The following is a 24,464-nucleotide window of genomic DNA, read 5'->3' as shown; positions in this document are numbered from 1 at the left end:
CAGCTTCTTCTTTGCATTATGGAGCTTTATGGATATCACAGACAGATTTCTGGATGTGTTCCCGAGCCCATGCATTGATTTTATGAGAGAATCGTGCATGATTTTAATGCAGTACCGCCATAAGCATCCAGTATTGATATTTCTGGCTTTGGCCCTTGTGATTTCTTCAGATTCTCTGAATTACTTCATATTATGTACTGTAGATGATGAGATATTCAGTATCTTATGTTGAGGACCATTATTCTGAAATTCTTCCAGAATTTGTAGAAACAGTTTTTTGTAGAGTGGTGAACCTCTGGCCGCTTTTACTTCTGAGAAACACTGCCTCTCTAAGATGCTCATTTTTTAAAAATAAAAACCATGTTGCTGATCTGATGCCAGTTAACCTGATTGTTATTATCCTTCAGCTGTTTCTTTTTAGTACCGCTTTACTTAACAGCCTTTTGCTGCACCGCTTCCAACCTTTTATAGACGTGTTGCTGCCTTGTCAAATTCAAAATGAGCCAATGTTTTTTCACGATATAGTAAAATCTCTCAAATATCTAAACACTTGATACATTTTATATGTGCTGTTGTTAGTAAAATATGGGTTTATGAGATTTGCAAACACAGTGTCCAAACATTTTTCGGAAATGGGGTTTTACAGTAAGTCCTCATAGTGATGGTTTTCAGTGTCGCAAAAATAGAGCTGCTGTCCTGCTTTGTAAGCCAGTATGCACTGCACGGTAAGTAAGAAAAATCAGAACGCATGGCAGCATAAAAAAAATCATTTGTGATTTGTAGGAGTTGAACTAAAGCCTAATTACTGAAACAAAATGAAATATCAGTAAGTCAGTATTATCTGCAGTGTGTGATGCCATGCACAAATGTAGGAATGATGCATCATTGCAGTCGCCGTGTTCCTCAGGGGGAGCTGGACCTCCTAAAGTACGTTTGTCTATGGAGGCAAAGGCAGAGGCTGTTTGGTTTGTTTTAGATAGTAGACGTGTGTTTACAATATTGGATACTGCTAAATTAGAATGACCCAAATGCTTATGTTAGATATAAGCCTTTGTTTATGAACTTTAAGTCATCTAAAAAGAAGGATTGCTTATTGTGATATATTAAATTAAACATATTTGGGACAGTAAGATTTCAGACAGTAAGATAAGTTCTCACATGTTCAACTTTTAGTATCTGTGTTTTTATTTATTTATTTATTATTTCCACTGGGACATTGAAAAGCAGCAGAAAAGTGTGGTATTGTTTATCAAACCACATAACAACCAGTAATCAGAATCCCTGAGCAATATGGCAGCAGCAGAGATGCATCTTATCGTTGAAGATTCATGTCACTATCAGCTGTTAACTATGAGTGGACTGTTGTTTTTAGTTTGACCTGCTGGTGGAGCTGTTCCAGGACGAGGAAAAGGCAACCAGCCCCACTGGTCAGGTCCAGGGAACCGGGGGCCGCACCCGTCTCAGCATCAAACCCGACAAGAGCCGGGACACGAGCAGCAAAGAGCACAAGAAGACTGTCGGCTGTCAGGTGGCTGTCTCACTCTTAGCTGGACGTGTAACTTTGACACTCTGTGTGGTATTTGTGTGGGTGTCCGTGGGCATTAGGCGTGGACACGTAAGTTTGTGAATGCGATAACTCCAGAACGAGGTGACGTAAGAGTTTCAAGTTGTTATCATAGGCGTATCTACTAGGAGACTGAGGCGAAGCACAAGCAGTTGCCAGTATTTTATCTTTCTTATGAGTTTATTTTGGGAAATCTGAAGCCTGTTAATTGTGACTTAATGAACTTTAAAGACTTTCATCTTAATTTTACAAAAGGGATTTAGGTCATGATGGTGATGATGATCCTCTCTTGTAGTTTCGTAACTCTCTACAAATGCTGATGGACACTTTGAACGCGACCACTCCTCACTACGTACGCTGTATCAAACCCAATGACTTCAAGTTGGCCTTCTCGTGAGTTTCAGCGTTGTTTTATAATCTGCTGTTTTTGTAGGAAGATTTATCTCTTTTTCAAGTTCTCTGTTTAAATTTTAGACACCAGTAACACTGCATGTTTATGCAGTGTTTTATTGTACAAAACTGTGTATACATGATTCACATTGGCTGTGGTTATTCGATATTGGCAGGTTTGATCCCAAACGTGCAGTGCAGCAGCTCAGAGCCTGTGGCGTCCTGGAAACCATCCGGATCTCTGCTGCAGGCTTCCCATCGAGGTACTGATGCACCCCAGCAACACTGTGACTGACTCACACTGTAAACGTCTAATTATTTAATGTGTGTTCATATAGAAGAAATATAACATTTGCATAGCAGAAGGGCAGTGCAAGCAGTTGGATCAGCTGAAGTGATGAGATATTCGACTGAATTAACTCACTCAAATAGACATAGACACGGTGATGAGTCTCAAAAATGCTGTCACTGCTCATCTCACTGTGTGTGTGCACAGTTCTTACTTTCCCCAGAAAATCCAGGAGATGTGTAGAGGTGATAATAAAGGTGAAAAGGAGTTGAGGAAAGCAAAATCAAAACCAAAACATAGTGTATTAAATAAATTTTAAAGTAAAGAGACGACTATACAACGAAAAGCAAAACTTCACACACCCAGCACTACTGAATAAATTGTTTTACATATCAAAATGTAGACAGTTTAGTACCATCTCCCTCAATGTGATGCTCAATGTAAAAAAAAAAAAATTCAAAATAACTTCTCCTTAGATCTAAGAGTCTGCCGACCAAAACTCCAAATACTTGAATCTTTCCAGCTTTTGGTACTTGAAGTATTTCAGAGGAAAATTTGATAAATTGAAAGGATCAGATTGTAAGCGTCTGTGTTTGTTTGTCAGATGGACGTATCAGGAGTTCTTTAGCCGTTACCGAGTGCTGATGAAGCAGAAGGACGTCCTTGCTGACAAAAAGTTGACCTGCAAGAACGTTCTGGAGAAATTAGTGCAGGTCAGATAGCTTGCTTCATTTTACAGTTCTCTGTTATAAAACAACAGATCAAAACAACTTTTAAATCATGATTGAGTTTCGTTTCACCTCTGATCACTGCTTCTTTTGTTCCTCAGGATCAGGATAAATATCAGTTTGGTAAGACTAAGATCTTCTTCAGAGCCGGTCAGGTGGCTTACTTGGAGAAGCTGAGGGCAGACAAGCTGCGTGCCGCCTGTATCCGCATCCAAAAAACCATCCGCTGCTGGTTGGCACGCAAGAAGTACCTGCGCAAGCGCAGTGCCGCCATTACCATACAAAGGTTCACCAGAGGATACCAGGCCCGCTGGTGAGAACTGTGGCACTTAACATTTTATCCCGCTAAAAACTAGAGGTGTACAGAAATTGAAATCCTGACTCTTGCTTCTCCTCAGCCTGGCCAAGTTCTTGCGCCGCACTCAGGCAGCCACTATCATCCAGAAGTACCAGAGGATGTACGTGGAGAGGAAACACTACAAGCAGAAGCAGGCAGCCGCTCTGGCCATGCAAACCATCCTCAGAGCTTACATGGCCCGGCAGAAGTATCAGGCGGTGAGTCATGAAAACACTCCTGTTTTTAATATTATATTCTGTTATTCTATGTTTGCACAGTTTTCAGTGGACAGAGGGAAGTGCAATTTTTCTCAAATTCACTTTAATGTACTCGTATTTCTTTTCCTCTCTATCACTGCCTTTGTATGTGGCTGTAGCTGTTGCGGGAGCATAAGGCGGTAATCATTCAAAAGCACATTCGTGGCTGGTTGGCCCGGTGCTGGTACAAGCGCTGCCTGGAAGCCATCGTCTACCTGCAGTGCTGCATCCGCAGGATGAGGGCCAAGCGTGAGCTGAAGAAGCTGAAGATTGAGGCTCGCTCAGTCGAACACTTTAAGAAACTCAACAAAGGCATGGAGAACAAAATCATGCAGCTGCAGAGGAAGATTGACGAGCAGGTAACACGTTGACCTGTCGTGTTATTTATTTATTTATTTTGTTCTCTATGAGGGTTTTTATTTAGCTTAACTTTTATCCTGTACACCCAGAGCAAGGAAAACCGGTTGGTCAACGAGAGGCTAGTCGGCCTGGAGAATTCCTACACAGTGGAGAGCGAGCGAATGCGCGGCGAGCTGAGCCGGCTGCGCGGGGTGGAGGAGGATGCCAAGAACAAAGCCAACCAGGTGTCCTCTCTGCTGGAGGAGCTGGAGAGGCTGAAGAAGGAGCTGAGTGCCACGCAGCAGGAGAAGAAGACCATCGAGGACTGGGCGCAAAGTTACAGGGACGAAATGGAGAAAGTAAGACAGGAGCCACTGACACATCTCTGTGCACCATGAATATATAGCATCTTCATATTTCTCTTCATTGTCATCCACTTCTTTCTCTTCCTTTTTTAATTTCCACATATTTTGGTTGCATACTGAACGCTCGCTTGCTGCGGATGAATTTAATCACATCACTTTTCTTTCTCTGCCTCTCTTTCCCCTCCTCTTTCTCATGTCTCTGAGACTACTTCAAAAATCTGTAGTCTCAGATTTGAAACTAGAATCAACAGTGACCCCTAATAAGTAAAGTCCCCGGTAGTCTCCAGGAGAAATATATCTTGTTTATCACAAAACTGTGTGTCCTTTTTTGCTTGACTACACATATTGGCAATTCAGGAGCCAGAGCAAACCGGGGGGAGAGGGGCACATGGTGGTCTCAGAGGGCAGTATTGCCCCAGGGCAGGTGAGCACAGGACAGTAGTGATTTAGTGAGACAGCTGGTATGTGTGTGTGGTTTTCTCTAGTTTACATTGCTTTGTCTTTCTTTACACTGTTGCCAGTGAAGGCTATTAGACTGAAGACCCAAAGAGTTGTGATAGTTTCGTATTTTTAATTTTCTTTTTGCTCATTAGGCCAAAGTACTGTTAGCGGGTTGAGCTACTGTATCAAAGATACATATTTTTTTTTGTTATTGTTTTTACTTATGTTTAGTTTCCCTTAGAGTGAAATCCCTCCAAAAATACTGATGTGCTTTTTGCAGGACATAGATTTAGGTCTAAAGGGACGTAAGTGTTGGAAATGTTGCTTTTAAATAGAAAAATAACACACACCACTACACACAGTTGAGTTGACTCCCCTGTTGCAAAGAGACATTGGAGAACAGCACAGACCGAGTCAGACTCATTGCAACGCTATCATAACATCTCTCATTACATTTCATTTCTTGAGATTATTCTCACAAATCTAAGAGTCTAGTTTAAAAAAAATCTCAGCAACAAATGTGTCCCACACAATATGTTCTGTAAGAAAGGTTTAATCATTTGTGGTATAAGGATCACATTTGTGTGTTTTTAGATGGTGGCAGAGCTGAAGGATCAGAACGGGCTGCTGAAGAAAGAGAAGGACGACTTGAATCGGTTGATTCAGGAACAGAGTCAGCAGATGACAGGTACGCATCACCGCATACATTTAAGTTACATCCAACAGCTCCGTTAATTTCATCTTTGCAAAGTTTGAAACAACTTGTTCTTCATGTTTTACCCCTCAGAGAAAATGACTCGTGCCATAGCAGAGGAGACTCAACAGCTGGAGACCGACCTGAACGAGGAGCGTTCTCGCTACCAGAATCTCCTGAGCGAACACCTTCGCCTCGAGGAGAAATACGACGACCTCAAGGAGGAGATGGCTCTTTCTTCGGTGAGCAACACATTTGCTCATGTACTGCGAACAATGAGCCACATTTCTACACCTTTGTATAAATGTTAAGCTTCCAGAAAAGGTGAGAACAGCAGAAATACTGACTCTTCATAGACTCTGTGGAAGGCAGATGCTTGGTAGTGTTCAGTGCCTAACTGCACTTTTAATCTGCAAGCGCAGCAGAGTGAGTGCGAGTCAATACTTGTTCAAATTAAAAGGCTTATTTCCTCCTTTGTCCTCAGAACGTCTCCAAGCCTGGCCACAGGAGAACAGATTCTACCCACAGCAGCAACGAATCAGAGTACACGTACAACTCCGAGTACGCCGAGTTGGAAGACGGTACCCGTGGCCGCGAAGTAAGAAAATTAATATTAAGCAGAGTCAAGTTAAAAAGTGTGACCTGAAGATGGAGTTTCAACCATTAGGGAAACAAATCATTAAAGTTAAAGTGAAGCATAACCCTAACTGGAATACAAGTTAGGAGATGTTTTAATATTAGTGTTTGAAAATGTTATTATAGTTGATGTTTATGTGCTTTAAGCATTTGCATTTCAATACGTTTCATGTGGCACATTCGTAATCATTCTTCTCACATGCAGGATGTGACACGAGGAATCGACACCTCGCTAACTCTCAAGCTGCAGAAACGTGTCACAGAGCTGGAGCAAGACAAGCAGTTGCTGCGCAACGAACTGGAAAACCGAGAGGAGCAGCTGCAGCGGGCTAGTGCCATGGTACCTTCACCCATTTTCACTGCACTCACTGAAAAACAGATGATCTAAAACCAAATGTTGAAAGGTCTGTTAACATGCAGTTCAGTCAGATAATGGATATTTGAGATGATATAGAATATAATTAGAGCTGGTTCAGGTTCAGGTCTTCCTCAATACTTATAAAATAACTTTGACTGTTATGGTAAAAAAATACAACACAGACCAAAATCGCCTACATGAATAATTATCACTACAGATTAAAAGTATATAAACGTGTTTTTGTTTCAGGCTCGTGGGGCTGAGCTGGAGTACGAGTCCCTGAAGGTAAGTAACATGACCATAGGTGTCCTAACCTCCACTCACTCCTCTGAATGACATCATCAATGCTTCTTATACAGCAAATTAAAACAAAGTCTAATTTTCTGCTTGTATTTCTGACTGTAACTTCATCTTTCAGCGTCAGGAGCTTGAGTCAGAGAACAAGAAGCTGAAACATGACCTGGAGGAGATGAGGAAAAGTCTGCTCGGTAATGCTGCTACAGGTGCCGGTGCTCCGGGCTCGCCAGCTTACAAGGTGCTCCTGGAACAGCTCAATGCCTCTTGTGAGGAACTGGAGGTCCGCAAAGAGGAGGTGCTGATCCTGCGCTCCCAGCTGGTCAGTCAGAAGGAGGCCATGCACCACAAGGTAGAGACAGCACTTGATATTCTTTATTTTGTTCACATTCAATTAGAGAAAAAAAAGGGGGGGTCTTGTGTTTGGCATGTTGTCATGTTTTACAAGGTCTCATAACTGTGAAGGTGGATGAAATGCTGCTTTTTTACATCCACCTTCTCATATTTGTGTGTTTTCATCCCTGTCTGCGTTTGTTGTTGTTGTTAGTAAGCAAATAACAAAAAAATTGGTCAACTCTATTGACCCAAAGACTTTTTTTCTAATTTTAATTTATAACTCTTGTTGTGTTTAAAACTAAAACTTCATTGAGCTTAGGATCGTAAAACGAGTCTTTATTCGACACGTGAACTCTTTTTTGGGGGTAAAATCATTGTTCACACTGCGTATTGACAATGCTTCAACCTGTCCATCGTGTCTAACTGCTCCGTCTCCACCTTCTCTCCTCCATTCATGCTTCCCCACAGGATGAGAAGGTACAGTTGAAAAATGGCATCAACCACGAGTATTTGACATGTTTTTTTCATGGTCTGTGCTGTGTATGAAACATCCTCAGGCATCTCAGTGAAACACAGAATTACAGCATTTATTCTGGTTTCCATTTACAGCGAGGACGCTATCAGCAATCAAAAATAACATAAAACAACTGCTTTCCTGATTCAGTTGTCTTTTATTGTCTTTTATTCTGCATTAGTTTAACTTTGTGGAATGAAGAGATGCGACTCGCTGCCATTGTCTGCTTTCACACACTCAGTGAAACACATTAAGTCCTGTTCTCTTGAAGCTGTGTGAAAATTTGTAACCTAAATTGAAGACTAAAGTAGAAAAGTCAAAGAAGTTACTGATATTTCCGTGTGGAGCAAGTATGACCGGTTATAAAATGCAAAGTTAAGTAAGTGGGTAAGAATCTGAAAATAAGTGAGAAATCCTTTGCTAAAGATAACTGAATCAATGTAGCTTAATATTGGATAGACCCTCAATGGCCACTTTGTTAGGTACAAAGATGTTTAACTGCTTGTTAAACAAATATCCAACCGACCGCATTACAGCAGCTCAGTGCCTTTAGGGGTGTAGACAAAGTCAAGACAGCCTGCTTAATTTTAAGCTGATATACGTAAAATTACTAGTGAAAATACTTTATACTTTATTTTAATACCTAATAAAGTATAATACTTTATTAATCCCTGAGGAAATTATGTTCAGAAAATTCAGTATTTGGTGTAAAATAACAGGAAAGCATGTACCCATTGTGCACACTTTAGGCACTTTAGTACCACTTGAGCATCATTTAAATGTGTGGCCAGTGAATCTGTGATCAGTATAGATGTGCTAAAAAGTAACAGTTTAAGTAGACATAAGTAATAGATTTAAAAAATTCATATTTGGCTACAATTACATGTGTAGAGTTAGTGGAGCGTTATATAATATATAAATATTTACCTGAATATAATGGATATCTGACTGCAGTATGGAGGTTCTGCTTTTAAATGTTAATATGAATTCAGGGTTTAAGCCGCCTTTAACTCTAACTGTTCAATACAACATAATGAGGTGTAAACAGATCTAAATCACTTTAATATCAGATCAAGTTAAGATTTATGAGGAGACTGGGGCTCATCTGACACCAAGCAGTATTTATGTGTATTTATTTATAACTCAAATTAAAGGATACAATACTATAATTACAAAATTAAAAGAAAGGAAAAGAACAGATAATTAAAAGAAGTAAAATTAGAGAATCAAGACATAATAGTCATATTTATAATCAGACACTGTCTTCACCTGTGTATTGTACATTTGTCTTGTCCTGTGTGTGTGTGTGTGTGTGTGTGTGTGTGTGTGTGTGTGTGTGTGTGTGTGTGTTGTACTTCAGTATGAAAGCTCCCTGCAAGTTGAAACTGTGGTTTTTCAATAATATGAGTTTGTCATGAATACTTGAACAAAATTGATTGAAGGCCGATAACCGCAGTACTGTAGATGCAAATATTATATGTATTAGATATACATATATTCTGGCTACCAGTGTCTCATTAGGTGAATGGTTCTTAGTCATGTATCCCAAAAAACATCAAAACTTTTGATCACAAGTGACAAGTATTGTTTCTCTATTGTCTCTTCGCTTATTTCCAGGAGACCATGACAGAGCCTTCAGTGTATAAAGATGACGTGTCCAAACTGAAGGACGACGAAGTCAAGCAAGCTTACGTAGGCCTCAAAGACACCAACAGGTACTTTCTTACAGCCACTTCTCTTCCTCACCTCCATGTCTTTACTCATTGTCCTCCACTGACTCACATCAACCTTTGTATGCTCTAGTGCCATTATGATACCGTGTATGTGTGAGCGCTGTGTGTGTGTGTGCGATATGTGTGTGTGAAACCCTGTTTGTCCTGTCAGATCTCCTAGGTTCATGCGTCAGCAGCTGGAAGTCAGTGATCTCCTGAGTAGGCTGAGGTAACCAATGAGACGTGGCCGATGCATCGTGGAGCAGAGCATGCATGGCCACGCTGTCGCTGAAATACTGGGTTATAAATGACAGATGTTACTGCAGCTGATTTCAGTCTGTAGTGCTGATGAAAGCTTGAGCGGCAGAGCGTAACGTTTTTTTGGCCCTTAAAAGCATGATGAATAACGCGCCTGTTTTCATTATCACGGCGTCAAATAATGCTGCCGGCGTGTCTTACCCAACTCATTGTTAGTTTTTCCTAAAACTAATGCGTTTAGTGTTGAAACCAAACCTGCCAGTAAAACTGAAAGGGAAAAATGAAGGAGAAAAGAAAAGTTCACATCATTTTGGTATATTGTGGGCCTGATCTGTTATTTCTTCTTACTGATTGGAAACTAGCTGACTGATTAGGTTTAGTGTTATTTATTTGCAAAGTGTGCTGATTGGATTTGAAAAATATAACGGATAGAAAAATGTTACAGAAATAATTGAACAAAAAAATCCTTTAATGGATTAAAAATAGTTCAGGAAATGTGTGAAATGGAACATTTGAACTTCCTTCTGAGACTCAAAACATTTAGTAAATACTGAAAAAAATCGATGTTATTTTTATATTAATTTTTTAGTTTTGAACTTGTTTGGAAAATATAATACTGCTGCATCTGTCTGCCCTTTAGAGTAATAAATAAACAATCATAGCTCATGAAGACATTTTCATTACAATGAACTATGATGAGGATGAAAGAACTTTATTAGGATAAACTAATCTAGTCCCCTAATTTTCTGTCTTTAATACTATATGCATAGGACTGACTTCTAACGTTTAAAAAAAGAAAGTGAAAAAAAGTTTTAAAAAGTGAAGTAGGACGTGAAGACATTTTCTGGGTGAGTAACCCTTCAGCTTCCTAAAGCAGGTCTTTGTAACTTCTTGTACATAATGGTGGACAGACGGCAAAAACGGCATATTTGATGCGCAGGAGTGAGAACACGCTGCAAAATAAAATATTAGATTCTGTTTAGACCTAACAGAAAGAGGACATTGTGTATATTTAACTGTATTTACTGACATCAAGAATATTTATGTGGCTCATGAGGGAAGTGAGAAAATGATTTGCATGGGTCAAACTGTTCAGCATGAACCGGAGCAGAGTTTCTTCTTCTGTCTTCTCTTTAAAACAAAGAGTTCTGTAACTTTAATGGCTCTACAGTTGTTGTGACTTTATCTCTGTATTCACAGTGCTGTAGTTACAGCAGGACCTGCTTCACATAACAGCATGAAACTATCTGAGCAGCGAGGGAGACGGCTTTGAGTTTCGGTTTGACTTTTACGCCCAAAGTGACTAACCGTGCCACAGTTTAAATCCCGATGTAGAAGAGCTTCAGCCTCAGCTTTATAGAAGGAGTTTGGCATGAATGGTGCATGAAATGATTAATTTATGTTTTAATTGTTTTCATTATTAGGCTAAAACAGCGATGCACAGCGTACTTGTGAGGAAGCGTGCGTTTACACACAACCACAGACTGTATATAAAGGAGGGAGGCAGCAAGGAAGGAGATGCAGAAGTGGCTGCGTTTGCAAACATTTGACTCCTGTTTACAAACAAAGTTACTGTAGAGAGAAATCTATTGGAAAATGGCCATTTTTTTGTTTTTTGTCTCAATCACTTGGTTCAAGTCTTATTATTATTCATATCTTATATGATGCACATGTTGTAATTTGTCTTCATCAGGGGTACCTTCTGAGTTTTTGAGACGTTATCACTGTGATTTCCCCAATCCACTCTCCAAAAAAACAAAATAAATTACACAATACATTGCAAGAAAAAAATACCTGATGTAGCAAATATGACAAAAATTAAAGCTCATGTTTATAAATGAAATATTAATTTGCAATCTTTTTAAAAATTTTGTCACAAAGTTCAACACACAATTTTCCATTTTCAAAAAATGTAAATTTTCTGGTAAGTATTATTTAATGGTTCAGGCTTTAAAGGGTTAATTAGATTTGACCCTTGCTCATCCAATTTCAAAACACGAAGATAGTAAAGGCCAAAACACTCAGACGTCACAGCAGGGCTTCCATCTTTTATATACAGTCTGTGTGCACAACTAAAATGGAAAAGGGTAAAATGTTACAATCTCTGTATTTTAAAATGTTAAATCAATTAACTTTTCCTCATAATATTTTTACTGGCTTCAGAACAGTGCAGACATTAGGCCTCATTCACAAACCTGCGCCTGAACATTTCAAACGTTTCGTGCAGAAATCCCAAATTCATCCATATTTTTTCCTGAAAGCTGGTTTACAGCAGCCTCAGACAATCATGAGGGCCTTTCTGTCTCACACACATTTTTGCAGAAAGCGTAACATATTAGGGTGGCTTTATTAAAAAATTAATAATCCAAGCATATTTGGCACAATTAATTTAATAGAGATCATCCTAATTGACAATTAACATCGCCTCTTTACTAAATGCTACTTCAGGATAATAAATGGCTTTGGGTGATGGATCAGGTGGTGCTCGTCCTTCACCCGTTTCCTCCTTTTTCTTCTGGTCTGTTTCCAAGTTTTCACAGCAGCTCTAATGTCGAAACTTTTGCCCATGTCACCTTTCGCTCCGAGTCTCTGGAGACACAATATTTACTGCCTCAGTTATTGCAGTCCAAGCTTTTCACTCCTAAGGAAACACTTCAGAAAAGTGTGCCTTCTCTGGCTTCTACCTCAAAGCTCACACTCCCTTTACTTTTTTTTTCTTTTTTTTTTAGCAACCGTGCTTCCCTTTTCACTCTCAACTTCATAGAGAAACGGAGTATGACAGTTTCTAGACAGCAAAAAACAGCCACATGCCATTCAATTTAGAATGATTTGGATTTGCACACGGAGGCGATGGGAGCTAAATTTGAAAGTAATCTTGCAAGTGTAAACATTACTGTGCACAGTAACACATGCACATTTTATTGAATGAGGCCAAATGTTTGACAACTGATAAGATCAATGAGATCAGATTAGAAATATCTACAGTGACAATGTTGGTTTACAGTAGAGCTTCCCTAAAAGTTCAACTTTGTATCGCTGCATTCATCCCTCTGTTTGTGTCCCATTTCTTGACCTTTTTTGTTCCCACTGACTACAAAGTTCGGTCACTGGATCACTCAGTTAATGCAAGAACAAACTCATTCACTCACACTCATATAAAATACTGCTAATTCACATCAGTAGATTTATACCACTGTTACCTGTAGTGGTTGAATAAATGATTAAAGTGGACCCTTTCTTTATTTTCTGTTGTGCACATGAAGTTATCTCTAATTTGGTCATTTCAGGCACAGAAGCGCCACCTGCTGTTCAAACCTTGTAAATGTGAGGCAGCAAGATTGCTGCAGCTGTTGTAAAAGACGGAAGGGGTTAGAAATGAGCGGAACAGGTCCACTTTAATGTATTACTGACATTACTAGGACTTCACACATTATCAGTACATCAGGTTTTACACGTTTTCTTCATTTAACTGTATGACATCACACAATTTAGTATTATTATAATTTTGTGTTGAAGACCAGATGCAGGATGTTATCACACCTCAGATAAATATTCTTGCTCATGTGGTCCCGCTCACCTGACCACCCTCCACGTTTCTTTGTGCCATTGTAATGTTCATGTTGCTTTGTGTTGTGTGTCGGTCAGATCTGCTGCTCCAGACTTACGTAAGCTGAATGAGGACGGAGAACTGTGGCTGGTTAATCAGGGCTTGAAGGAGACCATCAGGTTTAACGGTGTTTTTGAGCATGATACGTTTGCCTTTTTTCACGGGAAAGGATGTGACCCGTTGGTTTTCTTCGCTCACGTTTCTCTCTCACACTTCATTTCTCTCACATCAGTCTGTTTATTTTGACTGCCTTCTGATTATTTGTCTTCCTTATTGTTTCTGCCACACACTTCACAGGGTGCTACAAATTAAAACTTTCTTTAGGTGTTGCGTAATGTACAGTCACTGATGCAAAGCTTTGGTTTGAGTTTCTAGATTTATTTCTGACAGTGAAGCAGGATTTGTCTTCGCACTGTACTAACCATGTTTTATGCAGCTATGAAAGCTTGTTAAATGTCAGTTCACTTTGGAATTTTTCTTCCTTTTATGCTGTGATGCCTTCGGCTTGTGAAGTTAGATGGGCTGAATTTTTTATCCACTCAAGTGTTTCCTCAATAACTGCTTACTATCGTTAAAAAGGTGTCGTTAAAAGTGTTGTTCACAGACATTGACTGAGGTTAATCACTTTCTGCATGCGTTTTATTTTTTACAGTGTTTGCCTTTAAATCTTGAGAGGTCTGATAGTGTCATAGAGCAGTTATTTTTGTCTGAGGGGGTTGCACTGTTATGTGTGTGCGTGCAGTACTTTAAATACATAATAAAGAGTTCAAACACATTTTTTACCTTGAGCTATACGAGGTGCTGGTAGAGCCACAGTGGTGCTTTTTATTTTAAAGCAAAAAAAAATTTCTCCAGAGGAATATTTTTAGAAAGTTTTAGAAATAAAACCCAGACTACTATAACTTTTAAACGTTTTAGAATCAGTAACAAGCAGGCGGCTGCACACGAGTTCAATCCCCACCAGAGCCGATAGCCCCATATTCCCAAAGCACAGGACACCTCGAGGAATGTGGGCGAATGTCTTCTCCAAGTCCACAAAACACGTGTAGACTGGTTGGACAAACTCTCAAGAAGAAATATCTGCTAATCATCTTCGTACAGGTGTATTATAAAATGATTTATGCATGCAGAAAAACAAATGGATCATAAAAACTAGTAAAAGAATAGAAGTCATTTTATAAACTATATGCATAAAATGACTGATCCCTAAAAGGCATCAGCAAGAAAGGATTGCATCAGAGAAATTGATGGAAAAACAGAAAAACAATGTATATCCACCAAGAAAGGCAGTCAAAGTTCTTTTTTAATAAAGTGTATGAAGTGCTGCTGTTGTACTAACTGCTACTGTAGTTTTCATAAAATGATAGAAATACTGCATGTTGGTTGCTGAATGAAAACTGAACCTCTGTCAGCTCTACCTGCTCCGTTCCTGAGTCTGATCTCTGAGTACTGATTTGGCTCGGTTCAATTTTCCACAGAGAAACATTTACTCTGAAGAGTGGTGGAGAATGAATGAGTGTTGTTCAGAGAGGCCGGACTCTGGGCTGCTGGTAGTGTCTGCACAGCATGCTGCTGCTGCTGTCCTCAATCACCACTTTCTGGTGGAAACTACAGCTTCTCTTTCCCTTCTGCACTGGGCGTCTCACTGCTTTTCTCCCCCTCACAGTATGATGCTGATTTCTGTCTCTTTCTCTCTTACCTCTCTCAGGCTACTGGAGCACCAACTGCAGACTCAGCGGAGGACTTACGATAATGAGGTGGAGTCGTTGCGCAGCGAGCTGCAGAACGTCAAGGAGGAGAACAACCGGCAGCAGCAGCTCTTAGCCCAAAATCTGCAGCTGCCTCCAGAGGCCAGAATCGAAGCCAGTCTGCAACACGAGATCACCCGGCTCACCAACGAGAACCTGGTACGCTGCAGCTTCCACACACAGATACGGGGAGGAGCTAAACTGTGTCTCACAAATTCAGCATAATTTTTAAATGATAAAAATAAAAATGATACACTTATTTTTACCAGTATACACACACCTAAGAATGAATTTTAGGTCTGTGTATACACAAATTTTTCTTGATATATATCCATATAACTACTGACAGCTACAGACAATTCGTATATCTTACACTCATATTAAATCTGCAGTCACATTATTTATTATTAACAGGCCAAAAACCCAGAGAATAACTTTAATTTGCTGTAAATACATTACCACATACCACTGAGAAAAGGTCACACCCCCAACCAACACTTCTGAAATAATCATTCCACCCCACAGTTTGAGAAAACTGGTACTACGAAGACTTTGGGGGAGGGTCAACAGTGTGGATATTACACTATCCGTAAAGATGGCCACAGCTCATTTGACTAATACGTTACATCACTAATAATAAGACCACGACTAAAAACTCTTCCAGTGGTGGAAATGTGAATAAAAGCATTTCGACTGTGTGATTTGAATCACTTTCATGGCTATACATACACAAACTAAACCAGCCACTACAGAGCTGCATCCCACACGCTCATTTGTGTGGATGATGTCACCTGACAGGAACTCATGGCAGACGACCCCACGGCATCCCGAGAGGCTCGAGTCGTCATTTTACGGCGGATGGTTGTATGTAGAAACCGCGTGTGTGTTTGCCTGCATGTTTGCACGTTTGTAACTAACTGAGATTGTTCTGAATGAAATGGCGCAGGGTGTCGCTCTAATTCTTTGCAACAGTGTCTTCTAACTCACAGCGGAGCAGCGCTGCACCTTCTTCTTTTTCCTAACAGCCAAAAAATCCTGCAACCTCTCTTCCTCTGAAAAAACCAAAACAAAAACCAGTACAGCAGCACTAATGTTGATTTAAAAATCACACCAAGGACGTTTTTAAATTCTTTTCTCTTCATCTTCTAACCTTTTGATTCCCGTGTTTGAGCTGATGTCCACTGCAAAGCCACTAACAGAAGAGTAGGATTCCTCCTTGTCGCCACTGGAGGGCGACATTGCGAAGCAGTCTGTGTCTGATGATGCTGTCTGTTAGTCCTCACTGTTCTCTCCTCTGTGTCCCTCGCTGTGTTTTTAGGATCTAATGGAGCAGTTGGAGAAGCAGGACAGAACAATCCGAAAGCTCAAGAAGCAGCTGAAAGTTTACTCCAAGAGGATTGGAGAGATGGGAGGTAAAGCGAGAAAAACCGAAGCCTGAAAATCTCAATTCATATATGCTTGTTTCCACCACATGTCAGCTGACTGTCACATGCCATGCTTCTTCCAGCCGGTCAAACCGAAGGCCAGACATCTCCGGGACAGATGGTGGATGAGCCGATCCACCCTGTCAACATTCCTCGCAGGGAGAAAGACTTCCAGGGAATGCTAGAGTACAAGAAGGAGGATGAAATGAAACTGGTTAAGAACCTCATCCTGGGTAAGAATTTAGAATTAATGATATAGTCCACTATCTAACGAAGCGTTAAAGTAGATGGAAAGGAGTCCTGAAATTACTGAAACTCCCTGGAAACTGAAGCCTCAATTCACGGTTTGCACAAAATAAAATCTACAAATAAACTCACCCCTCCTCCATCTCTCCAGAACTAAAACCTCGTGGTGTAGCAGTGAATCTGATCCCAGGTCTGCCATCCTACATCCTGTTCATGTGTCTGAGACATGCAGACTACGTCAACGATGACCAGAAGGTCCGCACTCTGCTCACGTCAACCATCAACAGCATTAAAAAGATCTTAAAGGTACGTATGCTTTTAATATTTGAATAAAGTTCACATTTTGCTTTTCCAGCTCCTTTGTTCTTAAATTAAATTTTTGGATGTTTTTTTTGCGTTAGATAACTAAAAAAGGTTCTGCAGTGAACACAAACTTCTGCTGATGTTTTCTTCTTCATCAGAAACGAGGAGATGATTTTGAGACCGTCTCTTTCTGGCTGGCCAACACCTGCCGCTTCCTGCACTGTTTGAAACAGTACAGCGGAGACGAGGTGAGACCAACAACAATACACAAACACAGAAAATGTCCCATTCCAGTACATACAAGGTTTTTCTAGTCAGTTCAATAAGACATCTGGTATCACTGTATTTAGATATTTGGAAAGAAGGAATCTCTTTTATTATCTTGCTGTTACAGTCCTTTATATACTAATCTGTTAAAAATGACCAAAAGGACAACAAATATAAAGCTTGACGTAACAAGCTGTTGTTTTGATTGTTTGTTTATTTTTTGTATTGACCGACTGTGTCGTGGATTAATATTGACATCGTTCACCTTCTCTAACACGTATTGTTTTCTGTGCTTGTCTCAGCAATTCATGAAGCACAACACATCGAGGCAGAACGAGCACTGTCTGTCCAACTTCGACCTCGCAGAGTACAGACAAGTGATCAGCGACCTGGCCATCCAGATCTACCAGCAGCTGATCAAATGCATGGAGAACATCCTCCAGCCCATGATAGGTGTGTCCCTGTACATATGATGTGTGTGTGTGTCACTTGATAAGTAATTTCCTGCTCCTTCGGTTCTTTTATGCAAACAAGCTTTAAGACACCTTTGACAGTTAAATATGGTCCAAAGTACTCACTGCATCTGCTTTTACAGATGTTATAGTTGCGCATCCATGAAAAAGAGGATTTATGAGGTGCAGTTAGGAGTTAGCCATAACTGTAAGCTATCAAAATAAAGAAAAAATGCAAAATTCTAGCTGAGGAATTTCTGAAATAAATCCATGTGATACTATAATTTTACTGCTATAAATGTAATTATAGACGAGGATTTAAAAAATAGTAAGATTTTAGATGGTTGGTGAAGTTAGGAAGTTGCCATAAAATGTTCAGGCACCCACAGCTAGCTACAGAGATGTAGTTGGGCTAACATATAGTTTTCACAAGACTCGATGCAAAAGAAGTAAGTACATGCTGAGAGGGTTGAACTTATAATCAGGGTCGGTTGGTCATCATTTAACAAGCGGGTAGAGCACATGTACTTATACACCTCCTGTGTGCGTGTGTTTCCTCAGTCTCTGGCATGTTGGAGCACGAGACCATTCAGGGCGTGTCGGGAGTTAAGCCCACGGGTCTGCGTAAACGGACGTCAAGCATTGCCGACGAGGGCACCTACACCCTGGACTCCATCCTGCGACAGCTCAGCGCCTTCCACTCCACCATGTGCCAGCACGGCACCGACCCTGAGCTCATCAAGCAGGTGGTGAAGCAGCAGTTTTACATCATCGGCGCTGTCACACTCAACAACCTGCTGCTACGCAAAGACATGTGCTCCTGGAGCAAAGGCATGCAGATCAGGTATGAGGTGTAGCTGCTCAGAGAAGATCTCCAGAGTGAGGCCGGATGTGTTATCTCATCATGCGTGTTTGCAGGTACAACGTGAGTCAGCTGGAGGAGTGGCTCAGAGACAAAGGTCTGATGACCTGCGGAGCCAAAGAGACGCTGGAGCCTCTGATCCAGGCCGCTCAGCTGCTGCAGGTGAAGAAGAAGACTGACGAGGATGCAGAGGCCATCTGCTCCATGTGCCACGCTCTCACCACTGCTCAGGTAAAATATTCTGTCATTACACCTCATTCAGATAAAATCTGATCTTTTAAAATTATTATCAGCTGAAGCTTCAGCTAAAACTTTTCTCTTTCTGTGTTTTGTAACTTTTCTGTCTTATGTCTTTCAGATCGTAAAAGTCCTGAATCTCTACACCCCCGTCAACGAGTTTGAGGAGAGAGTGTCAGTTGCATTCATACGAACCATACAGGTAATTTCTTTTTTGGCTATATCAATTCAATACTGCTATATCTTCAGTGTTTTGGGGTCATTTTTTTCCCCTGATTCCAGGCAAGCTGCAGTTGAGTGCGGCTGGCTCTGCCCGGGTTATCTTCCTGTTAAAAGGAAGTTCTTCCTCAAAGCGGTCACTCGTAGAAAACTGTCTGATTGTTTGGGTTTTGTCACTAATATTGTGAGGTCTTTGAGACACCTGTTGTTGTTAACTAGTGCATGTACCGTAAAGGCAATGAATGTGTGCTGCTTTGAAAAACATCTGCATTTTTCTGGTGTTTCTGGGCATCTGATAAACAGACATTTCTGTTCTGCTTGAGTAACTAAAACGCCAAGCAACACAGCTGCAGAGATGAATGCATCCAGTGTCAGTGTGCATGTTAAGGTCAGCTTTGGATGGGGATGGCTTTTATATTCAGTTTCCTTTGTGCTAATATATGTCATGTGAGAGAAATATGTCAGAAGTAACGTCAAGTTAAAACTACATTTGCAACAATGCTGGTGAGGAAGAGAATGATATGTAGCTACAGCTCCAAAACCACAACTGCTAGCTTTGACTTTGCCTAAAGCCGTCGCTCTGATGGAAATGAATGCGCTTGTTTATGTGGTGGAGGGGGTGCTGCCAAGATCGACTCACTGTGAAATGAAGTAAAGTCGATGTACAGTAGCTGGATAGATAATTGCAAAGACGGTGTTTATATAATTTATTTTTAAAGTAACAGGTTACTTTTTAGTGGTAGCTATCTTGTAATAAGAGAGCTGTAAATTTGATAACAAGTACAGTTCCCCAACACTTCCCATAGGCACTATGTTGAGCTCAAGGGTCCTCTCAGATCTGAGTCACTGCACTGATCGGTATTTACGAACAAAAGTTGATGCAATCAATCTGCACCAAGATAACCTTTCTTACTTGTCGAGTCTTCAAACAGACTGGCTTAATATATTTTCTGTCTACTACCTTTTTTTTTAAATGCATATGAACTTTTTCCATCATCTCTCTCTCTCCAGACTCGCTTGCGGGACCGCTGTGAGAGTCCCCAGCTGTTGATGGACACGAAGATGATCTATCCCGTCACCTTCCCGTTTAACCCTTCTTGCCTCGCACTGGAAACCATCCAGATCCCCAGCTCGCTCAACTTGGGCTTCCTCACCCGTGTCTAATCCGAGCCCACGAGAGCACTCTGAGCCCTGCGGCGAATTTGTCTTAGTGGCCACAGTCGGATTTGCAAGTCACCGTCTCCCCGAAAAATTTAAAACACCACAAACACTCGCAAATTTCACTCAAGTTAACACGATTTGAAGTCATGTTTAAATAAACAGGTGAAAAGGTTCAGCAGTTTCTCTAGTTTAAACTCAGACATGCACGCGCATACATGAAAAATGCAGACACGTCACATCTGTAAAGTACTTTCATCCTCCAAACGTACAGACGCACACTCGCCTTCTCTCTTTCACGAACGCACAGACACGCACACGTGGTCATTTCCGCTGGTTTAAATCTGGCCGTAAGCCCTGAGCATCATCCGCTGCTTGTACAAAACGCCTGCCTCTTAGAGAAGCCACAGGACCAGATCAATGCCTCCAGTACTCTCCATCGATCCTTCATCTGCGTTTCCAGTAATCCTTAAGATAGTTGTTGTTGTTGTTGTTGTCTCGATACACGAGAGCAGGCCCACCAGGTGGAGCTGAAGCCTCAAAACAAGTTATGATTTGTCAGTCTAGCAGTCTGCCCTCATGATGGGTGAATTCTGAGCTCCTGTGTGAGGGCAGCTGAATGATGAGGTGAAACAGTCAGCGCTCTCTCCACCCCGTGTTGAGGTGACCACTGAGCAGATTTCACTTTGTACGTTTTATTCTCTGAACACGTCAAGCCAAGACAAAATTCATCATCTGTACTATATTATTTATACATAAATAAATATATATATAAATATGAATAATATATATCCTGTATTTTATTTATTGCACTTATAGCTACATCCCTTTTTAAGATTAGAAGCTTCCCCCTTGCAGCGAATGTGTCCGAAGTGAAGGATGGGACCACTCTTTCCCACGGCAAACAGCTTCTTAGAGACCGTTTAAGTTTTAGTTGCTTCCTTGGCTATTATGTCAATATCAGGTAAATATGTAGTATCTTTAATGAGTGCCGGCACAGATAATTATTTGTTAGGTTGCGTCTTAAACCTTGAGATGTTTTTTTTTTGTCATGTTTAGCCTGCATGTCTGGCAGATGAAGTGTAGCACAGGTTTTATAGGCGAGGACAGATTGAGAAGGTTTGAGGTTCAAACTCTGCAAAGGGTTTAACCTGCGACAGTCTGCACCGTTTACAGCTGTGACCAAAGCCGAGCGTCACAGGAAACACTGACATGAACACATACTGTATGAGTACCAACCTTACACTCTGCTTACTGGGTTTTTTTTTTCTTGTCTTCTGGCTCAGAGCCATAAAAATGTTTTACTGTTGTCATTGTGTGATTATTTACTTTGTTCAGTATTGTCATTTTCTTAAGATAATCTAAAGCCATGTATTACTGAGCAGAATAGATAGCTCTTTGAAGTTGGTTTAATGCAAATTTGTTGAGCTTTACATTCCCTCTGCTGCGTCCTCTCACAAACACAGCTCTGTTCGACTCCTCTTACACCTCCTACCCATCCACCTTCACTCAGCATGTCCCAACGTGGGCTTTTATTACCAGGAAAACAGAATGTGTTCATTCATTCCTCTTCTCAGTTTCACAGCTGGGTAAGGGTGACAAAGAAGTTTTGTTTTTTGTCTTTCTGTGGTTGGTGCACATGTTCTTTCAGCTCAGATTGTTTGCTTGCATGCACTGCTACTCCTGCTCCCCCCACTTAAACTGCATGGGTTTGGCAAAATCCAAGTGCATGTTTTTGATTTTAAAGAAGAGAAACCCAGGCACAGGTGAAGTGTCTGATGAGTGTCTGGTAATCTGCCCATGTTGGGATTGAAGTAGTTTTCACACATGCATCTGCTGGATTTGTGAGAAGAGTTGCATGAGATATTCAATATATTTAACCTGCCAGCTCACGTTAAAGAAAGTGCAGCTAATTATGGAGCTAAATGGGTGTATCATGTCCAACCTCCTACATTACCCAGGTGGCACCCTCACCTAAACAAAATCCCCTTTTCCCGCTTACATGGGAAGCAGTACTGGAACCAGTGCTGATGTGAAAACAGTTCCGAGAATAAGCTCACATTTCAGCAGATGTGAGAAACCGTTATTATGCAGTGTTACCAGCAGATTTTGGGTTATTTCCATGTGAAGAAATCAGGCCAGTCATTGGTCAGTTTCTTGTGATAGCCCCTCCTATATTCACTGACATCACTGGTTGGGGTTAGGCACAAGTGCTTTTTGAGAAAACGTATAAAACCAGTTTAGACTGGGCACAGTGGAAAAGAAGTAAAAGGATGCACTGACCAGATTCACCAGCCATTATTCAGAGTTTGTGTGTGAAAACAGCTTTTCCTTCGTTCGCTGCCTCTTCTTTTGGCACTTCTAGTTTACTTCTTGTTGTGCCGCTAGTATTAAGCTGCCTCTCGCCTTGATGTGAACCTTATTTTGCGCAGTGACCTTACCCTTTCAAAAAACACATTTCACTTTGATGGAATATTTTCTCCTTACACACATGAACTGGATTCTGCAGTTTTGATTTAAATTTTTCAAACTTTTTCAAGGATGTAAAATTTACATTCAGAGGGGGGAAAAAACTATCAAGGTGAAGTATGAATGCCAAACTCTAATTTTAAGTGGAGTAATTATGTAAAGCTATTTTGTGTTGCACTTTCCTGGGACCATGTTTTTGTTATATTGGTTGGATTTGTAGTTGGTTTAGTGTATGTCGTGTGCAAAGAGAACATATCTTGTAGTCGTAAGAAAGATGGTTACTGAAGGAATTAATCAACTATATGAATGTTAAAAAACATTGAAGTGTATCATGACTTTTAGCTGCACATTGTAGACCAAGCCTTATCTGAATCACTTGCTATCTGAATGACTTACACACATGATCAACGAACATTGTGGCATTGTTTTGTTCTGTCAGTGCAGTATTTTTTTTCTTTCACTGTAAAATGAATAGAAATGTGTTTTTTATTTTGATTGCGTGTCATTCGGTCCTGCAGTTGGTGTCACAGACACCAAAATGAACTTTTTTTCAACACCGCAGAGGAAATCTGATAAACGATAGGTGGATATGGACTGGAAAAAGAAATCCATCAAACTTCCCCGTTCTTTTCACACAAGTGCAGCCTGTTGACCTTCCTCTAGCTAATGTCCTGACTGACTGAACATCTCTTTGTTAACACTATAAGTTAATGTGTGGCGCAGGTGTCAAAGATGAAGCTCAGAGTCCGAGGACACTGCAAAGGATTAGCTAGTTTCAGAGTAAAAACAAAAAGCATCTTCATTCATTCAATCAGTGGTTCGTGTTACTTTCTTAGTTGAGCAGAGCTGCTGCAGCATCTTGTTCCCCTGGGCTTCTCTTGGGCTCTCAAACAGGAGAAATATGTCATTCATTCACTCTGCATTTCCATACTAAAGAGAGAATCGGCTGTATGATATGACTCAGACATTATAAATTACCATTGTTCTCATCAGCACTAGCATAAATTGTGCCGTTTTAAAGAAATGTTCAAAACTAACTTAAAAAGAGATACATCCCCTCCCCAGCTCTTGAGGTACTGGTGTGAACATGCTGAAGCCGGTACCAGATGTTTCCTCTCCGATCCCATGTGTACATTTGGAAAAACTGGACTGTTTGTAGTTTCTGGTAGCTGTGCTTAGTGAATGTGTTCACTGTTAAGAAACTTGGAATAAATTGTCAAATCTGTAAAAGTAAAATAAAAGAATTCAGCACTGTTTGGGTTTCCGTGTTTCTTATTTTTGAGAGTTTTGTGTTGTTTTAGGAAAAATTAGTCATAAAACAAAATAAGATGTGGAAGTTTTTTGTTTTTTCTTTTGGGGGTGAAGCAGTGTGATTTCTGAGGTTTCAGTGAAAGCACAAAACCTGAAAATTGGAAGGTTTACACACAGTTTCCCTGACTTCATTTAGATGTTATTGCCTTTAATCTGTTGAGGGTACTGTACTTTCTGAGCTTTTGATGAACAAAAATGTTTATTATGCTTAAACTCAAATCAATATTTTGCTGAACAGCAGATTTCATTAGTTACACCTCGCTAGTACCCGCTTGGCTTGGTGTTCCGAGCGGCCTTAATTTTCTGTGGCACAGATTCAACAAGCTGCTGGAAACATTCCTCAGAGTTTGTTTGATATTGACATGATGGCATCACATCATCACACACAATTTACTGCAGATGTCAGCTGACCCGTGGTGCAAATCGGTTCCCAAAAGTGCTCTACTGGACTGAGATCTTGTGACTTTGGAGCCCATTTGAGTACGCTGAACTCCCTGTCACAGTCTAAAAACACTTGATTTGAGCTTCATGACACGGTGAGTGATCCTGCTGGAAGCAGTCATCAGAAGGTGTGTTTTCACTCTGAAATAAGTGATCAGACTGTGGGTTTAAATGATGGCCAACTGATACCAGCTGATACTGAGGGCCC

The 24,464-nt window shown here is 40.6% G+C and overlaps 1 protein-coding gene across 3 annotated transcripts in view; it reads left to right on the top strand.

Moving 5' to 3' along the window:
• Positions 1 to 23,758, top strand: part of myo5aa (myosin VAa) — a 66,365-nt gene extending 42,607 nt beyond the window's left edge. For 2 of the 3 annotated variants that reach the window (XM_063478311.1, XM_063478303.1), the window contains exons 15-40: positions 1,373 to 1,528; positions 1,860 to 1,957; positions 2,131 to 2,217; positions 2,848 to 2,956; positions 3,073 to 3,284; positions 3,370 to 3,526; positions 3,685 to 3,924; positions 4,015 to 4,263; positions 5,305 to 5,398; positions 5,498 to 5,646; positions 5,889 to 6,002; positions 6,246 to 6,380; positions 6,648 to 6,683; positions 6,817 to 7,044; positions 9,160 to 9,257; positions 14,828 to 15,026; positions 15,666 to 15,731; positions 16,186 to 16,279; positions 16,375 to 16,524; positions 16,689 to 16,843; positions 16,999 to 17,088; positions 17,410 to 17,560; positions 18,121 to 18,403; positions 18,478 to 18,652; positions 18,780 to 18,860; positions 19,889 to 23,758. In XM_063478311.1, coding sequence (XP_063334381.1) covers positions 1,373 to 1,528; positions 1,860 to 1,957; positions 2,131 to 2,217; positions 2,848 to 2,956; positions 3,073 to 3,284; positions 3,370 to 3,526; positions 3,685 to 3,924; positions 4,015 to 4,263; positions 5,305 to 5,398; positions 5,498 to 5,646; positions 5,889 to 6,002; positions 6,246 to 6,380; positions 6,648 to 6,683; positions 6,817 to 7,044; positions 9,160 to 9,257; positions 14,828 to 15,026; positions 15,666 to 15,731; positions 16,186 to 16,279; positions 16,375 to 16,524; positions 16,689 to 16,843; positions 16,999 to 17,088; positions 17,410 to 17,560; positions 18,121 to 18,403; positions 18,478 to 18,652; positions 18,780 to 18,860; positions 19,889 to 20,041 — 3,759 coding nt within the window. In that variant the 3' untranslated portion in view covers positions 20,042 to 23,758. The remainder of the gene's footprint in view (positions 1 to 1,372; positions 1,529 to 1,859; positions 1,958 to 2,130; positions 2,218 to 2,847; positions 2,957 to 3,072; positions 3,285 to 3,369; positions 3,527 to 3,684; positions 3,925 to 4,014; positions 4,264 to 5,304; positions 5,399 to 5,497; positions 5,647 to 5,888; positions 6,003 to 6,245; positions 6,381 to 6,647; positions 6,684 to 6,816; positions 7,045 to 9,159; positions 9,258 to 14,827; positions 15,027 to 15,665; positions 15,732 to 16,185; positions 16,280 to 16,374; positions 16,525 to 16,688; positions 16,844 to 16,998; positions 17,089 to 17,409; positions 17,561 to 18,120; positions 18,404 to 18,477; positions 18,653 to 18,779; positions 18,861 to 19,888) is intronic. The other variant, XM_063478319.1, reaches the window with a different exon arrangement.
• Positions 23,759 to 24,464: the final 706 nt, after the last annotated feature.

This window comes from Pelmatolapia mariae, linkage group LG1 (genome assembly GCF_036321145.2).
Source record: "Pelmatolapia mariae isolate MD_Pm_ZW linkage group LG1, Pm_UMD_F_2, whole genome shotgun sequence".
Classification (NCBI taxonomy): domain Eukaryota; kingdom Metazoa; phylum Chordata; class Actinopteri; order Cichliformes; family Cichlidae; genus Pelmatolapia; species Pelmatolapia mariae.
This window is presented reverse-complemented; position numbering and strand designations above follow the sequence as displayed.